Genomic DNA, 15,085 nt, shown 5'->3' with positions numbered 1-15,085 from the left:
TAATCACAATATTTAAATGAATAGAATTAACTAATTCAAAGAGCGAAAAAAATATATATATATATCATATAGGCCTAAATGCTCAAGAGCACACACATTCGTTCTGACTGTTGACTGTCTGCTCAGACTAACAGCCTCACCTGTTGTTCCTGTCAATCAGACACACAGTGTCAACCAATGAACCAAAGATGCGTGAGGGAGGGCCGAGCCAACTCACTCACAGTCACACCAGAGAGAAGCAAATGTAACCACAGGACATGTGACAGAGTTGATGGACACCCTATGTTCATCAATGGACAGAAAGTTCCACAGAATGGAATATAATCACGTGCTATCAGAAACCGCTTCACTTGACCCCAGGTTTAAGAAGTTAGCCTTCAGTGATGCCAGAGCGATTGATGAGGCTCTTCAAAGAATAACTTCAGCAGCAGGGAGGGACAGCCCCAGCAGTCATCTGGCTCAGGCTCCAGGGCAACAGGAAGAAGAGGGATCAGATGGAGCAGAAGCACCAGCAGTAGTGCCACAAACGTCTGCTGTTTGGATGCTGTTTGACGAGAGAACAACTGGGGATGCAGCGTGAAGGAATCCCTCAGCAGATGCCATAAGGGAGGTCCGATCCTACTTGGAGGAGCCCCTCCTCCAAAGATCTGCAGATCCTCTGAGCTGGTGGAAGAACATGGCCTCTGTCTACCCATGGCTTACTAAAGTTATGACAGAGAGACTCTGCATAGTGGCCACATCCGTTCCCTCTGAGAGGGTCTTCTCAAAAACGGGACAAATAATTACTGGGAGAAGAAACCGCATCAGCCCCTCGAAATTGAGGCAGCTTGCGTTTCTGAATGCAAATGTCTCATAAAAACTAAATATGGTCAGCATTGCCGTGTGCTGCTGGTTATAACATGGCAATAAAGAAGAGAGAGAAAAGAGGGACCAGTTTAATGTTTTAAGTGGGATGCTGCAGTTTTGTACATTGTTATTTATTTTTCTTTGATATGGTGCAATATTCTATTATTATGTTGTTCAGATTGTATTCGTTTTGAACGGTTATTTATATGGACTTTGTTTATATACATTAAAAAGTTATACTTTAAATGCAAATGTTTAATAGCATTATTTTTCATAACAAACCAATGCATTTTAAAATACATTGTGGTTAAGGTAGAGTATGATTTCATTTAATAATTTAATTAGAATTGTTTTTACACCAATCATAGTCAAACTATCGCAAACTGTTTGAATTGAAAAAAAATACTTTAAAAAAATAAATAATTAAGAGCCGAATGCCCATCACTACTGGCCTTAGTCTTGGATTCTTTTCTTTTACAACTTAGTAACCTTGCTGAAGTCTCAAGTCATTAATGTTAAATAAGTTGCCGTTGTTGTCCAAACCTTTGTCAGATAACATTAAATGTGTGTTCATTTTATGGTTCAAATAAAAGCAAATAAGATTCATTCTGAATATAAATATGTCATGCATAAATCATTATTTTAGAATAACTGACATTTTAAATGTGTGGCCCTCAAAAGTTTCTGTGTACTGTTCCCCATCTAAACTTATGAAATATGTGACACTTAAGTAATAATAAATAAATAAATAAAATAATAACAACAAAAGGTTTGTTTTGTGATTTGTGTGTGTGCGTGTGTGTGTGTGTGTGTGTGTGTGTGTGTGTGTGTGTGTGTGTGTGTGTGTGTGCGTGTGTGTGTGTGTGTGTGTGTGTGTGTGTGTGTGTGTGTGTGTGTGTGTGTGTGTGTGTGTGTGTGTGTGTGTGTGTGTCATTAGGTTTATTGTGTATAGTGTTATACTTCTATGTTAACTGCAGTTCTTAGAAGGGGCTATAACTTCTCTTTGCTATTGCCCCCACTGTCATCGTCAACAGGAAACTCATGAGGAAGTTTGCTTTCTTTCTTTCTTTCTTTTCTCAGAGCTCTCGGATAACTGACTAGCCTACCATTTAAGATATTGACATTTAAATGTTTGTGTTGCTCTTGTCTGGACTTCAGATCATACATAACTCTTGGTGAATGGATTTCATCACTTACCAGACAATTGACACACCCAACATGATTTCACAGAAGAGGAAGGAGACAAAATAGTCGCTTTTTTTTCCTTTCTGTAGTCCTCAGATTGCACTTGTGGTGGGTGTCGTGCTGCTTTTCTGTGGTGAAAGAGTAATATCTTCCTATTTTATTCCTCTGAATACTGGTCAGACTGCAAACTTCCTCGACAAAGGGCCAGACAGAGCATTGCCAAGGGCGTAGCAGCAAGATACAAGGAGCCATTTTCTGACAGGCCTCGAAGTCGAACATGGCTGTGGATATGACTGCACCGTAACAGAGGAGGTGTTGCAGCCAATTGTCTTTCAAAGGATTTTGTATTTCATTTATATCCAGAAGAAGAGAAGGGAACAATGAGTTTTGACCGAGTGCCATCCAAGTCAGTGGTAATGGACTGGAATCCACACCAATTGGCAGACTACATGAAGAAGGTAAGTCATTTTCAGGATCAATTATTGAACCTTTTGCTGACAGTTCACAACCTGTAACATTTTTCCTTAGTTCTCTGTCTTACAACATCATATTCAAAGCTGTTTCCCAGGATCCATATTAATTCATTTGTTTTATGCATTTACAGTTGAATTTAAGTGGCTGCGATAAAGTCATTATGAAATGTAGCATAAATGGACAAAGGTTCTTGGTAAGTGATATGAAGCAGATGTGTATACATTTACATTTACATTTTAGTCATTTAGCAGACGCTCTTATCCAGAGCGACTTACAGTAGTGAATGCATACATTTCATTTAAAAAAAATTCTTCCCCTTTCCCATGTGTTCCTTGTATAATTATGCATCTTTTATCAGGGATTTCATATTCAAACAATGCTTTGACTGTCATGTAATGTATCACTTGATGGAAATACTTAATCTATCATTTTGTAGAACATGACTGAAAATGACCATCAGAAATTCCCCAAAATCCATGCGCCGTAAGTAATGAATTACTTCCTCTTTCATTATTTTAAGAAAACTGAACATTACAACAATTACATTAAACTATGAATACGTTGGGAAGTATGATAATTGCACAGGGAAAGGAAACTATTCAACAGCAAGAAAATGGAGCTACATTAGTGTTTTAGGGCAGGAAACTGAGTAAGCAGAGAGACCATGAAGAACCTGAGAGATAGACAGAGAGGGAGGAGTGTACTAGGGTGCCATATTTTAGAGAAGAAGATGTGGAGACAAAGACTGAAATTGAAACTTAAATATACTTCAGATACCACATCCTGTCACAGTGGCAGACTCAAATAGAACTCACCAATCACTGCTCACAATATTGAAGACACGACACATGCTTAGAACATAACTATAAGGCAGTTATTGACTGTGTCGCTACACGACTATGTGACAAAAGATGGAAGCACTGTTTGCCCCAAAATATGGTAGCAGTATTTACTGCCACAATGTTGTATGTTCTTTCTGCAGACTCATCTCCAAAATCTGCAGTGAAATCAACAGGAAAGAAGAAAAAAGGAGATTCTTTACTAAAAGGTGTGCACTTATTACCATTCTTAGCTATTCAACTAGAGTCATTTAATTCAAAACAACATCCAAGCACAATTTTTCTCTCTATTTTCTCCAGAACTGCAGCACCAAAATACGAACCAGGTATGGATTATTTCAGACTTTACCTTAGATCAAGTTATTATGATCAACAGAGAAGCAATTGGACCATGATAAATTGCCAATTTTACCATTGTACTGCTACCTACTACAGCTATGCCGCAAGAGGATCAGCCCTGGGGACCGGATGAATTTGTAAGTCTGTATCTGGCATACCATTCCTTCCTGTTTTATTCCGTTAAAGTGTTCCTTCCTAGATGATTTATCTCTTCATCAGTATTTAACTTGGTTGTCTGTCTCTCCCAGGATGAGGGAAGTGACGAAGACTATGAGAATCCAGATGCTGAGGAAGATGACGGCAGTGGGGGAGATTACGAGTCACCAACAGAGGATGTTGGACATGAGGACAGTGACAACGGCTATGAGTCACCTCCGTCTGAGGCGCCTGAAGAGATTCCCCATCAGCTCCGTGCTGCCAAGTCCATGGCTGACGGGGAATATATTGGTACAGAGACATCAATACAACATTGCCTTGCCGTGCTCAACTCCTCTCACAAAGGATATATGTTGTGATTTTCAATTTGAACAACATTTTCATTTGTTTTGTCCCACATTGATACAATTTTGTGTGTGTGTGTGCATATGTATGTATGTATGTATGTATGTATGTATGTATGTATGTATGTATGTATGTATGTATGTATGTATGTATGTATGTATGTATGTATGTGTGTGTTTCTGTTTGTATCTGTCTCTGTGTTTAGATAGTGCACCGCACCGCAATACAGCTAGAAGCCATCCTCCTCCAACAACTCAACGACCTGGGGCTGGTCCTCCAATCCCCTCTGCCAGTCACCCTAGTGTGAGTATGTTCCCTCTGACTACACCCCCTTTTCACTCCTCCACTCTCTCCCTTCCTCCTTCCACGCAGTCATTCAACATTACATTTCATTCCTTGTATCTGCAGCTACTGCAGCCTCCCCCACCCAGAAGAGAGCAATCTCCCCAGCACCCTGGCAGAATACCTGGCAAGTGTAAGTGTACAACCTGGAATGTTAGTATCAAACTATAATTATAAACTGTGTGGTTCGAGCCCTGAATGCTGATTGGCTGACAGCCGTGGTATATCAGACCGCATACCACGGATATGACAAAACATTTATTTTTACTGCTCTAATTACGTTGGTAACCAGTTTATAATAGCAATAAGACATCTTGGGGTTTTGTGGTATAACACGGCTAAATCTAGGCACTCTGCATTGCGTCGTGAATAAAGAACATCTCTTAGGCATTTGATAAAGTAAGACTGGATTTTATTTATAAATGCCTGGATTTTTTCAATTTCTGTAATTCTCATATAAAATGGGTAAAAAATAATGTATAGCAACCCCAGGTGTAAAATAGTAAATAACGGCTACTTCTCAGAGAGTTTTGAATTGTCAAGAGGAGTTACACAAGGGTGTCCACTGTCATCATATCTATTCGTTATGGCCATTGAAATGCTAGCTATAAAATCAGATCCAATAACAACATTAGAGGATTAGAAATCCAAAGCTTAAAAACAAAGGTGTCCATGTATGCCGATGACTCAAGTTTTATATTAAGTCCACAAGCTAGATCCCTGCAATGTCTCATTGAAGATCAAGATAACTTTTCTGTACTCTCTGGACTAAAACCTAATTATGATAAGTGTACAATATTACGTATTGGATCTTTAAAAAACACAATTTTTACATTACCCTGCAGTTTACCTATAAAATGGGCTGATGGTGAAGTAGACATACTCAGTATTCATATCACAAAAGATATAAATAAGCTCTCCACAATGAATTTCAATAGAAAACTTGTAAAAATAGACAAGATCCTGCAACCATGGAGAGAAAAATACTTGTCTATTTATGGAAAAATTGCCCTGATTAACTCCTTAGTCATATCTCAGTTTACTCACTTACTTATGGCACTGCCTACTCCTGATGATTCATTTTTCAAATCATATGAGCAAAAAATATTTAGCTTTATCTGGGATGCTAAACCAGACAAAATAAAACGTGCCTATCTATATAATGTATATGAATTGGGTGGGTTGAGATTATTAAATATAAAAGCACTAAACCTCTCTCTAAAAGCTTCACTCATTCAAGTTGTATTTGAACCCTAAATGGTTCTCAAGTAGAATACTAAGAAAAGCTCATCCATTGTTTAAAAATGGCCTTTTTGCCTTTGTGCAGATTGCCCTGTCTCATTTTCGATTAATTGAAAATGATACTTTTTTCAAAGTATCTCTCTTTTCAAACAAGCATTGCAGAGCTGGCTATAATTTCAATTTCATCCCCCTAAAAAGATAGAACAAATATTACAACAAATATTATGGCTGAACTCAAATGTGCTGGTTGATAAAATACCTTTCGTTCCTAATTGATATTGTAAATTGGAATGGTAGAGTTATGTCCTTCATGGAGTTATCAGAATTGTACAGGAAGGTCTGCTCAATCCAAGAGTACAACCAATTGATTACAGCATTACCCCAAGAATGGAGGAGGCAGGTGGCAGCGGGAGGAGGTAGGGAACTGGTCAATATAAAGGATAAAAACTTGCGGAGGAATAAAAATAGCATAAATAGGAAAGTATACCAGTTTCATTTGAGGACCAGGATGTTGACAACTGTGCCATACAGATTGCAAAATAGTTTCCATGGTACAGGGTACAGGGTGTATGAGTTGATATATAACACAACGCAAGATTCAAGACTTCGTGCTTTTCAGCTAAAATTATTATATAACATTCTTGCCACCAACAAAATGTTGAATATTTGGGGCATAAAATCATCGAAGCTCTGCAGATTTTGTTGTGAGGATACAGAATCAATAGACCATTTATTTTGGTATTGCCCTCAGGTAGCATGGTTCTGGTCTCATGTTCAGGAATGGCTGGAAATGCATAGCATTGATCTAAAATTGACCCTAGAAATAGTACTGTTAGGAGATCTGGAGAGACAGGGTCTGTCAATTACTAAGATACTAATACTCTTAGTAGAAGTATTTATCTTCAACTCGCAATCTGCGGATTCTATTTGATTAGATAGATTGAAATTGTACGTTAAACATCACAGCATAGTTGAAACATATGTGTTGCGTAGAAACCCGAAGTGGGTGGCCAGCAGAGATAGATGGGAAGCTGAGGGTTGATATGTGGAATTGGAGACAAGTGGGAGTTGCTGTGTGGGAGATAGAATGATGGTCAAAGATAAACGTTTTTAATTTTTTTTAAGTAAAAATAAAACATAATAAAAAGTACATTTGAATGACACTAACTGCCAGTGTTTTTACAACTAATGCTGGTTTGCCTGAGGCATTCAAATAAACACATACTAGAACACACACATACATGTAATAGTGCCAGACATGCACACAAACATATACAGTTTGCATGGCTGTTATGATTTTAGTTGTTTTTGATGTCCTTTGTTTTAAATAACCAAAAATATTTTTTTGCATTGTTGTTTGCTGTTTTCTTCTGTGTCTTTTCCTTTTTTCTCTTGAGTTCATTCTCTTGGTTGTTGGTGCATTGGGGGGTTCTTGGGGGTGGGGAATGGAATTCATTGTATTTTTTATTTTTCTTCTTGGGGGGGGGGGGGGGGGGGGCTGTGGGAGGGGTCTCGAATGGTTGAGGTACAGCTATTGGGGAACTGTGGGGGGATCTTGGAGTGTTCGGGTTCACGTTTTTTGGCCTGGTGGTAGATCGGTCAACGTGCCCTTGACCAGGGCGTTGTCCCTGGATGCTTCTGTCTGTTGCTTTGAATGGGAATCTGTTGGATGACTGGTATGATGTAGTTGTTGAGAGGCTTCACTGCAAGTATATTGTTTTGAATATTCAAAAAAGAAAAAAAATAACATCTCTTAGCCGTGGTATATTGGCCATATACCACATCTCCTCGTGCCTTATTGCTTAAATATAGCATTTGAACACTTTTTATTCCCTTGTATTGATTTGTACCCTGCCTTTTCATATTGTCTTTTAAAGTGCCTGCTACTTCCTCAAATGCAGCCCCTGCTCCACCAGTTGACCGCAGAAGAAAGCCCACCAAACTGGATCGCACAAGACTTGATGAATCTCCAATACCAGGTACTCTCACACCACAGGAGGCTGCTGAGGGGAGGACGGCTCATAATAATGTCTGGAACGGAGCAAATGGAATGGCATCACCTGGAAACCATGTGTTTGATGTATTTGATTCCATTCCACTGACTCCACTCCCATTATTACCACGAGCCCGTTCTCCTCAATTAAGGTGCCACCAACCTCCTGTGTCTCACACCAATCTAAACCTAGCAAGAAAATGTTTACTACTGCAGTTGTCTGTTCCTACACCTGCCTGCCCACAGATACGTCATGTAACAGTTCTTCTTCCATAAGTACGTGTCAATGTTAGTATAAAGAGGATGCTTTATATTTATGTTAGATTTACATACTTAATCACATTTAAGGGATTTATCATCACCATAAATCAATAATGTCATGTTTTTTTTAATGCCCTCGTACTGACCTGATCTGTTATTCCACACAGCAACGAAGTTAAACACAACTAACAGGGTGAGAATTAACTTTGGTTATATTCTGATTAGTCCTGTATTGTGTCCAAACAACGTTCTTCTCATCCCAATGTCAAGTGAACAAACATATGCCGATGAATCTTTGTATGTGCTTGCTGAAGTTATAGTTGGCCTATATAACTGTATAACTAATAGCTATAAGAATGTCTACATATGAGTGTTTAAAGGCCATCCTAGACTCTTTGCTAATAGTTTGAAAGATGAAGATTTCACAATGAAGTGTATGACATGTTTGTTTTGTCTCTCACACGCAGCCTGCTCCACATTCATGGAGGTATAGAATTCTTATTTTGGTTCTATATTGCTTTCCAATCACGTGACTTCTCGCTATTCTATTTCATAATGTCATTGACAATGCACCTCCTTTCCTGTTTCAATGGTGACTGCACATAAGTATATTCACACCCCTTTGACCTTTTTCAGAAATGTGTTGTGTTACAAAGTGGGATTAAAATGGATTTAATTGTCACTACCTTGCTTGAAAATATGAAGAGTGGTACTCGGTGATGTGTTGTTTTGGATTTGCCCTAAACATAACGCTTTGTATTCAGGACATGAAGTTAATTTCTTTGCCACCATTTTTGCAGTTTTACTTTAGTGGCTTATTGTAAACAGGATGCATGTTTTGGAATATTTTTTATCTGTACAGGCTTCCTTCTTTTCACTCTGTCAATTAGGTTAGTATTGTGAAGTAACTACAATCTTATTGATCCATCCTCAGTTTTCTCCTATCACAGCCATTAAACTCTGTAACTGTTTTAAAGTCACCATTGGCCTCATGGTGAAATCCCTGAGCGGTTTCCTTCCTCTCCGGCAACTGAGTTAGGAAGGACACCTGTTTCTTTGTAGTGACTGGGAGTATTTATACACCAACAAAAGCCTAATTAATAACTTCACCATGCTCAAAGGGATATACAATATCTGCTCTTTTATTATTTTTACCCATCTACCAATAGGTGCCCTTCATTGTGAGGCATAGGAGAACCTCATTGGTCTTTGTGATTGGATCTGTGTTTAAAATGTTCTGCTCGACTGCGGTACCTTACAGACAATTTCTTTGTGTGGGTTACAGAGATTAGGTAGTTATTCAAGAATTATGCTTAACACTATTATTGCACACAGAGTTTGTCCATGCAACTTGTTATGTAACTTGTTAAGCACATTTTTACTCCTGAAGTTATTTAGGCTTGCCATAACAAAGGGGTTGAATACTTATTGACTCAAGACATTTCAGCTTTTCATTTTTTATTAATTTGTAACATTTTGGAAAAACATAATTCTACTTTGACATAATGGGGTATTGTCTAAATGTAATCAATTTTAAATTCAGGCTGTAAGACAACAAAATGTGGGAAAAGTCAAGGGGTGTGAATACTTTCTGAAGTCACTGTACACCACATTTGTTGTACATACATTCAGTTTCTAAAAACTTTTCTACATGAAATGAACCAAGCTATAAGTTCCTGGATTGTTAACTACAGTGTCCAGTTTTGGAACCTCTGACTTCACATTGCTCCTATATCCAGGCCTCAGGCAGAAGAGAGGGGTCCAGACCCTCCCAGAATGCCCAAACCTCCCCTCCCTGTGTCAAGTAGTGTCAGCAGGAGCAGCTCGTCGGTCGGCAGAGCCCCGCTGAACAGCAACAGGTCTGCAGTGCACCTAGCCTCCCTCCATCCTTCATACGGCACAGCTCCAGACTCACATCAACTGATCCTTAAATAAACACACTGTGATTCAGTGGTTAGTTAAGCCATGGTATCTTGGCCCTATACCACAAACCCTGAAGTGCCTTAATGCTATTATAAACTGGTTACCAATGTAATTTTGTCATCAGCATTCATGGCTCGAACCACCCGGTTTATAAGGAAGTACACTCCATCAGAAATACATGGGGTGACGGAGTGGAATTGCGGTTGTTTAGTCAGCGGGAGCTAATTGAGCTGGGGTGAATCACTGCCACAGAGCACAGCTTCGTAGGACCTTTACTTGTTGTAGAATGAAGGAACTCTGCATCTCAAGATGTGTATCGTTTTATGATTACCCTTCCAGTCTTCCGTCTGCGATTGTTTGATTTGTTGGTTGTTGCACATACAGGATTTGACTAAATCTTTGTGCTCGCTTATTGAGTTCAACACTAAGAAGCAATATGCAAGTGAATAATAGCAACTTATTCAACTGTCATTTCCATTTGTGTTGCAGATATGTGCCTGATGCAAGAAATGAGGTACGGGTATATTTTGGTGTACACGTGGTGACATCACCATGATGGGGGGGTAGGTAGCTGATAAGGATTTTCAAAATGTGTCTTTATCGTAACTGAGAAAAGTTTATAGTTCCTCCTCATAAGATGTTTAATATTATGTCATCAACAGGTACAAGATGATGGTAAGACATTTTCTGAAGCCTTTTTCTACTTGTTAAGGGAACTTTACATTGTAGCTACTTCATCTTCACCCTGTTTTACATTGAAGGACTACGCAGTCATAGTGATTGCATGAGTTTATTTCTCTTTTAGTGCCCATGCCCAAACCATACAACTCCAACACATTTCCCAGGCCAGGGCACCCTAGAGCAGTGCTCCCCGGACTAGCCTTACATTCAGACGGGTAAGATCAGTTTTGTCTTGTCAAAGTTAGGAATTCAAATGGCTACTAGGCTTACATGGAGGACAGAACGTTGCTGGAGGTGATATAATTAAAAGGTACACACATTTGAATGGTAATCTGCAAACTGTTGTTCCATCTCTGTGTAACTGTGTTGTTGTATGTGTCGAACTGCTTTGCTTCATCTTGGCCAGGTCGCAGATGCAAATGAGAACTTGTTCTCAACTAGCCTACCTGGTTAAATAAAGGTGAAATAAAAACATAATAAATAAAAATAAAAATCTTTCTCCAGCTTTCCTCCTAATATCGCTTCAACTGCATCTCTACCTTCAAAACTGCAGGCACTGCAGGCATGTGAGTGCTTTGTTTTCACTTCAGTACCCATCCTTAAAATATACTGTACAGTGTGTAAATATGACTCACAACTTCTCCTTTTGATAAATGGTATGATTCTAATTTCTTTGTTTCTTTCTAAGCCATCTCACCGAGGGGCAGTTCTAGGATTGTGCCAGACAGACACATTATGCCCGCTCCGCCACCTATGCAAGCTTCTATCCCCCCACCGGCAGACCTAGAGGACGAACAGGTGATCCCCAATACACAGACAGGCAGGCAGGCAGGCAGGCAGGCAGGCAGGCAGGCAGGCAGGCAGGCAGGCAGGCAGGCAGGCAGGCAGGCAGGCAGACAGACAGACAGACAGACAGACAGACAGACAGACAGACAGACAGACAGACAGACAGACAGACAGACAGACAGACAGACAGACAGACAGACAGACAGACAGACAGACAGACAGACAGACAGACAGACAGACAGACAGACAGACGTTCTCAAATATGACCGTACGTACTTGTTTGCTGGACGTGGTCTAGTGATGCAATGACGTGCATAGCTCAGTAGGTGGCGCCATTGCATTGTTATTCTAAGGGAGTATTGTACATTCAGGCTGCTAACCACTAATCTCAACAGCTGTGTTGAGCAGAGCCATTTGTCTCTAAGACTAGTCAGCTCTTATTGAATAGATCAAATATTTCACTAGGTCCTCATATAGTACAGTATGTGTAAATAATGCTCATGTGGAGCATTTAACAACTCACTTCTATTGAACAATGTGGAAACATGTTGCAAACCCAAGGATTTTTGTTAAATGTGTTGTTTTTTTTGTTGTCTGAAGCCTATCACAGAAATTAGTAACAGATCACAAAGTCACAAATCCCATATGATTGATGTGTGATTGTGTTCCTGTGTGAATATGTAGGACCTGAACCCTGAGTGGTACGTTGGCCAGGTGACACGGGGTCAAGCGGAGGGCTGTCTCAGACAGGTCAACATGGTGAGACATCTTCTGCTGCCAATATCACTCACACACACCCGGTTAACTGTAATAACAGGCAAACTGACATTCACACTCTGTTCTCACAGATTAATCGTGACAATGGTTTTTGAAGGGACAATGCAATATCACATACAGTGCATTTGGAAAGTATTCAGACCCATTGACTTTTTCCACATTTTGTTACGTTAAAATTGATTCAATAAAAAGTTGTCCTCATCAATCTACACACAATACACCATAATGACAAAGCGAAAACAGGTTTTTAGAAATTGTTAGAAATGTATAATTTCTTTTAAACAGAAATACCTTATTTACATACGTATTCAGACCCTTTGCTAGGAGACTCGAAATTGAGCTCCGGTGCATCTTGTTTCCATTGATCCTCCTTGAGATGTTTCTACAACTTGATTGGAGTCCACCTGTGGTAAATTTAATTGATTGGACATGATTTGGAAAGGCACACACCTGTCTATATAAGGTCCCACAGTTGACAGTGCATATCAGAGCAAAAACCAAGCCATGAGGTCAAAGGAATTGCCCCTAGAGCTCCGAGACAGGATTGGGTTGAGGCACAGATCTGGGGAAGGGTACCAAAAAAGTTTTTCAGCTGCAGGGACTGGAAGACTAGTCAGGTTGAGGGAAAGATGAACGGAGCAATACTTGATGAAGTACTTGATGAAGTACAGAGAGATACTTGATGAAAACCTGCTCCAGAGCACTCAAGACCTCAGACTGGGGCGAAGGTTCACCTTCCAACAGGACAACCACCCTAAGCATACAGCCAAGACAACACAGGAGTGACTTTGGGACAAATCTCTGAATATCCTTGAGTGGCCCAGCCTGAGCCCGGACTTGAACCCGATTAATCATCTCTGGAGAAATAGCTGTGCAGCGACACTCCCCATCCAACCTGACAGAGCTTGAGAGAATCTGCAGAGAAGAATGGGAGAAACTCCCCAAATACAGGTGCGCCAAGCTTGTAGCATCATACCCAAGAAGACTTGAGGCTGTAATCGCTGCCAAAGGTGCTTCAACAACGTACTAAGTAAAGGGTCTGAATACTTATGTAATGGTGATATTTCAGTTTGTATTTTGGTATTCTTTGTAAAAAAAATCCTAAAACCTGTTTTTGTTTTGTCATTATGGGGTATTGTGTGTAGATTGATGAGGGGGGAAAACTATTTAATACATTTTAGAATAAGGTTGTAACGTAACAAAACTCAAGGGGTCTGAATACTTTCAGAATGCACTGTCCAAAATGACAATATAATTGTATAATATATTTTTTATATGGATAGTTCACCAGTGCTCTTTGGTGATAGAATACAACACAAACACCACTATAATGTACAATGTTTTTCTGTTTCATTTGCTGTTTAGGACGGTACATTTCTGGTACGGGACAGTTCGAAACGTTCGTCCATTCAGCCCTATACACTCATGGTACTCTACCAGGACAAAGTTTACAACATCCAGATTCGCTGTGAACAGAATGACTTTCTACTGGGGACTGGTCTGAAGGTCTCAGAGGTACACTATCTGCCTCATTCATTCTGACTATGGCCAACAATTATTCCTGACCAGGTCACATGGTCAGAAATGAACTCATATCCCTAATTATGACCAGTCAGAGTAATATGTGTAATTAATATTATATTATCAATCACTCTGAGGACAAAGTAGTGAGCTTTGGGAACTGTATCCATGAATCTGTAATCTGAAAGTTTGTTATATAGCAATTATTGCCAAAACATCAACTACGAGATTCAATTAGATGTACAGCAAGCCGTCTTACATTTTATGTTTCAACTTCTGTTGTGACATGAGCTCAATGATGCCCTGCTAATGTATGGGTTCATGTTTTATGTTCCAGACCTTTCCGATGGTGGCACACATCATTGCCCATTACAGACAGAAACCGCTTCTGCTGATTGATGCTAAGAACCGTGGATCAGGACAGCAGAGCCAGTGTCCCCTGATCTACCCAGCAGGCGGAGCACTAGCACGTCTCTACCCATCCTTTTAACAGGCAGCTGGGGGAGTGATAACAACAACATGGAGCAATAGTCAAGATTCACAGTGGTTTTAAAGGACTGCCACTAACATTATGGGTGGAAGGACTTATGCAACCTTTGAATTGCAGTTCAATGTCTTTTACATGTAAGGTAATTTCATGTAAAGACAAGTGACTCTTGGATGGAGATGGTAGGTACGGTACATCTCTGTCACCTGTTCACTGTATGGACCTCAGAAAGAAAAGTCCATATACACAATAATATTTGTAGTTTTTGTCTCAATGTGTATTTTTTATTTCAATATTGAAAGCACAGAAGCTGAAAATGTACATGTGAGTAGTTATGTAAATGCTTGTGTTTGCTGTCTGTTATTTCCCAGTTACATGCAATGGAAAGGTCTATTTCCCAGTTACATGCAATGGAAAGGTCTAGAATAGCAGCTAGCTCTGCAATGAATCAGAAGCAGCATACATTATCCAAGTAAGGAAATAGTGGCGTAGACAGTCAGTCACAACTGCTGAGCTATTATAATATGGATTTTGTTTCAATTTCCTGCATTGTTTAATGGTTAAATGAAAACGATATTATTCAATCTCTCACACTGTATGTTCTATAACATAGCTGTTATCTATGTTTCAAATAAACTTTTGCATTTTTTTATTGGAAACTTGTGGCAGAAATTCTACAAATCATTGGTCACACTAGACAAATTTGCCTGACCTCTGTGCCAAATTCTCCCTATCTTTTTCATTCAACTTTATGTCATCGACGTCCATTGTTTCTCTAATTTCTCTGAAGCATGGAAGATTACCAAAGGCTCCTCACTGCTGATCTGGCGCTGTAATTCTTGGCAAGTGAATACGAAAGCGTGTCGGATCTGCATTACTAACCTGTTG

The 15,085-nt window shown here is 39.6% G+C and overlaps 1 protein-coding gene across 2 annotated transcripts; it reads left to right on the top strand.

Moving 5' to 3' along the window:
* The first annotated feature begins 1,837 nt into the window (after window positions 1-1,837).
* Window positions 1,838-14,856, top strand: lcp2a (lymphocyte cytosolic protein 2a). 2 transcript variants are annotated; one of them, XM_014198116.3, is made up of 21 exons: window positions 1,838-2,489; window positions 2,636-2,698; window positions 2,942-2,988; window positions 3,488-3,553; window positions 3,645-3,670; window positions 3,780-3,820; window positions 3,932-4,130; window positions 4,390-4,487; window positions 4,593-4,659; window positions 7,670-7,747; window positions 8,190-8,215; window positions 8,490-8,509; window positions 9,762-9,881; window positions 10,435-10,459; window positions 10,608-10,620; window positions 10,751-10,841; window positions 11,131-11,192; window positions 11,315-11,424; window positions 12,097-12,171; window positions 13,555-13,704; window positions 14,048-14,856. In XM_014198116.3, exons 1-21 carry the CDS (start codon window positions 2,412-2,414, stop codon window positions 14,198-14,200), a joined length of 1,608 nt encoding a protein of 535 aa, XP_014053591.1. In that variant the 5' UTR covers window positions 1,838-2,411; the 3' UTR covers window positions 14,201-14,856. The 2 variants fall into 2 exon arrangements, with proteins under 2 accessions (XP_014053591.1, XP_014053590.1); XM_014198115.3 differs by having other exon boundaries at window positions 1,840-2,489; window positions 7,646-7,747.
* Window positions 14,857-15,085: the final 229 nt, after the last annotated feature.

This window comes from Salmo salar, chromosome 04 (assembly GCF_965601325.2).
Source record: "Salmo salar chromosome 04, fSalSal1, whole genome shotgun sequence".
Lineage (NCBI taxonomy): Eukaryota > Metazoa > Chordata > Actinopteri > Salmoniformes > Salmonidae > Salmo > Salmo salar.
The sequence above is the reverse complement of the archived record's forward strand: the minus strand, read 5'-3'. Positions and strand labels throughout refer to the sequence as shown.

Excerpts from the sequence above, each read along its gene's own strand:
- lcp2a (XM_014198115.3), top strand. The coding sequence starts at position 2,412 with ATGAGTTTTGACCGAGTGCCATCCAAGTCAGTGGTAATGGACTGGAAT. Across the intron at positions 2,989-3,487 it reads TTCCCCAAAATCCATGCGCC|ACTCATCTCCAAAATCTGCA; the intron begins GTAAGTAATGAA and ends TTCTTTCTGCAG. Across the intron at positions 13,705-14,047 it reads CTGGTCTGAAGGTCTCAGAG|ACCTTTCCGATGGTGGCACA; the intron begins GTACACTATCTG and ends TTTATGTTCCAG.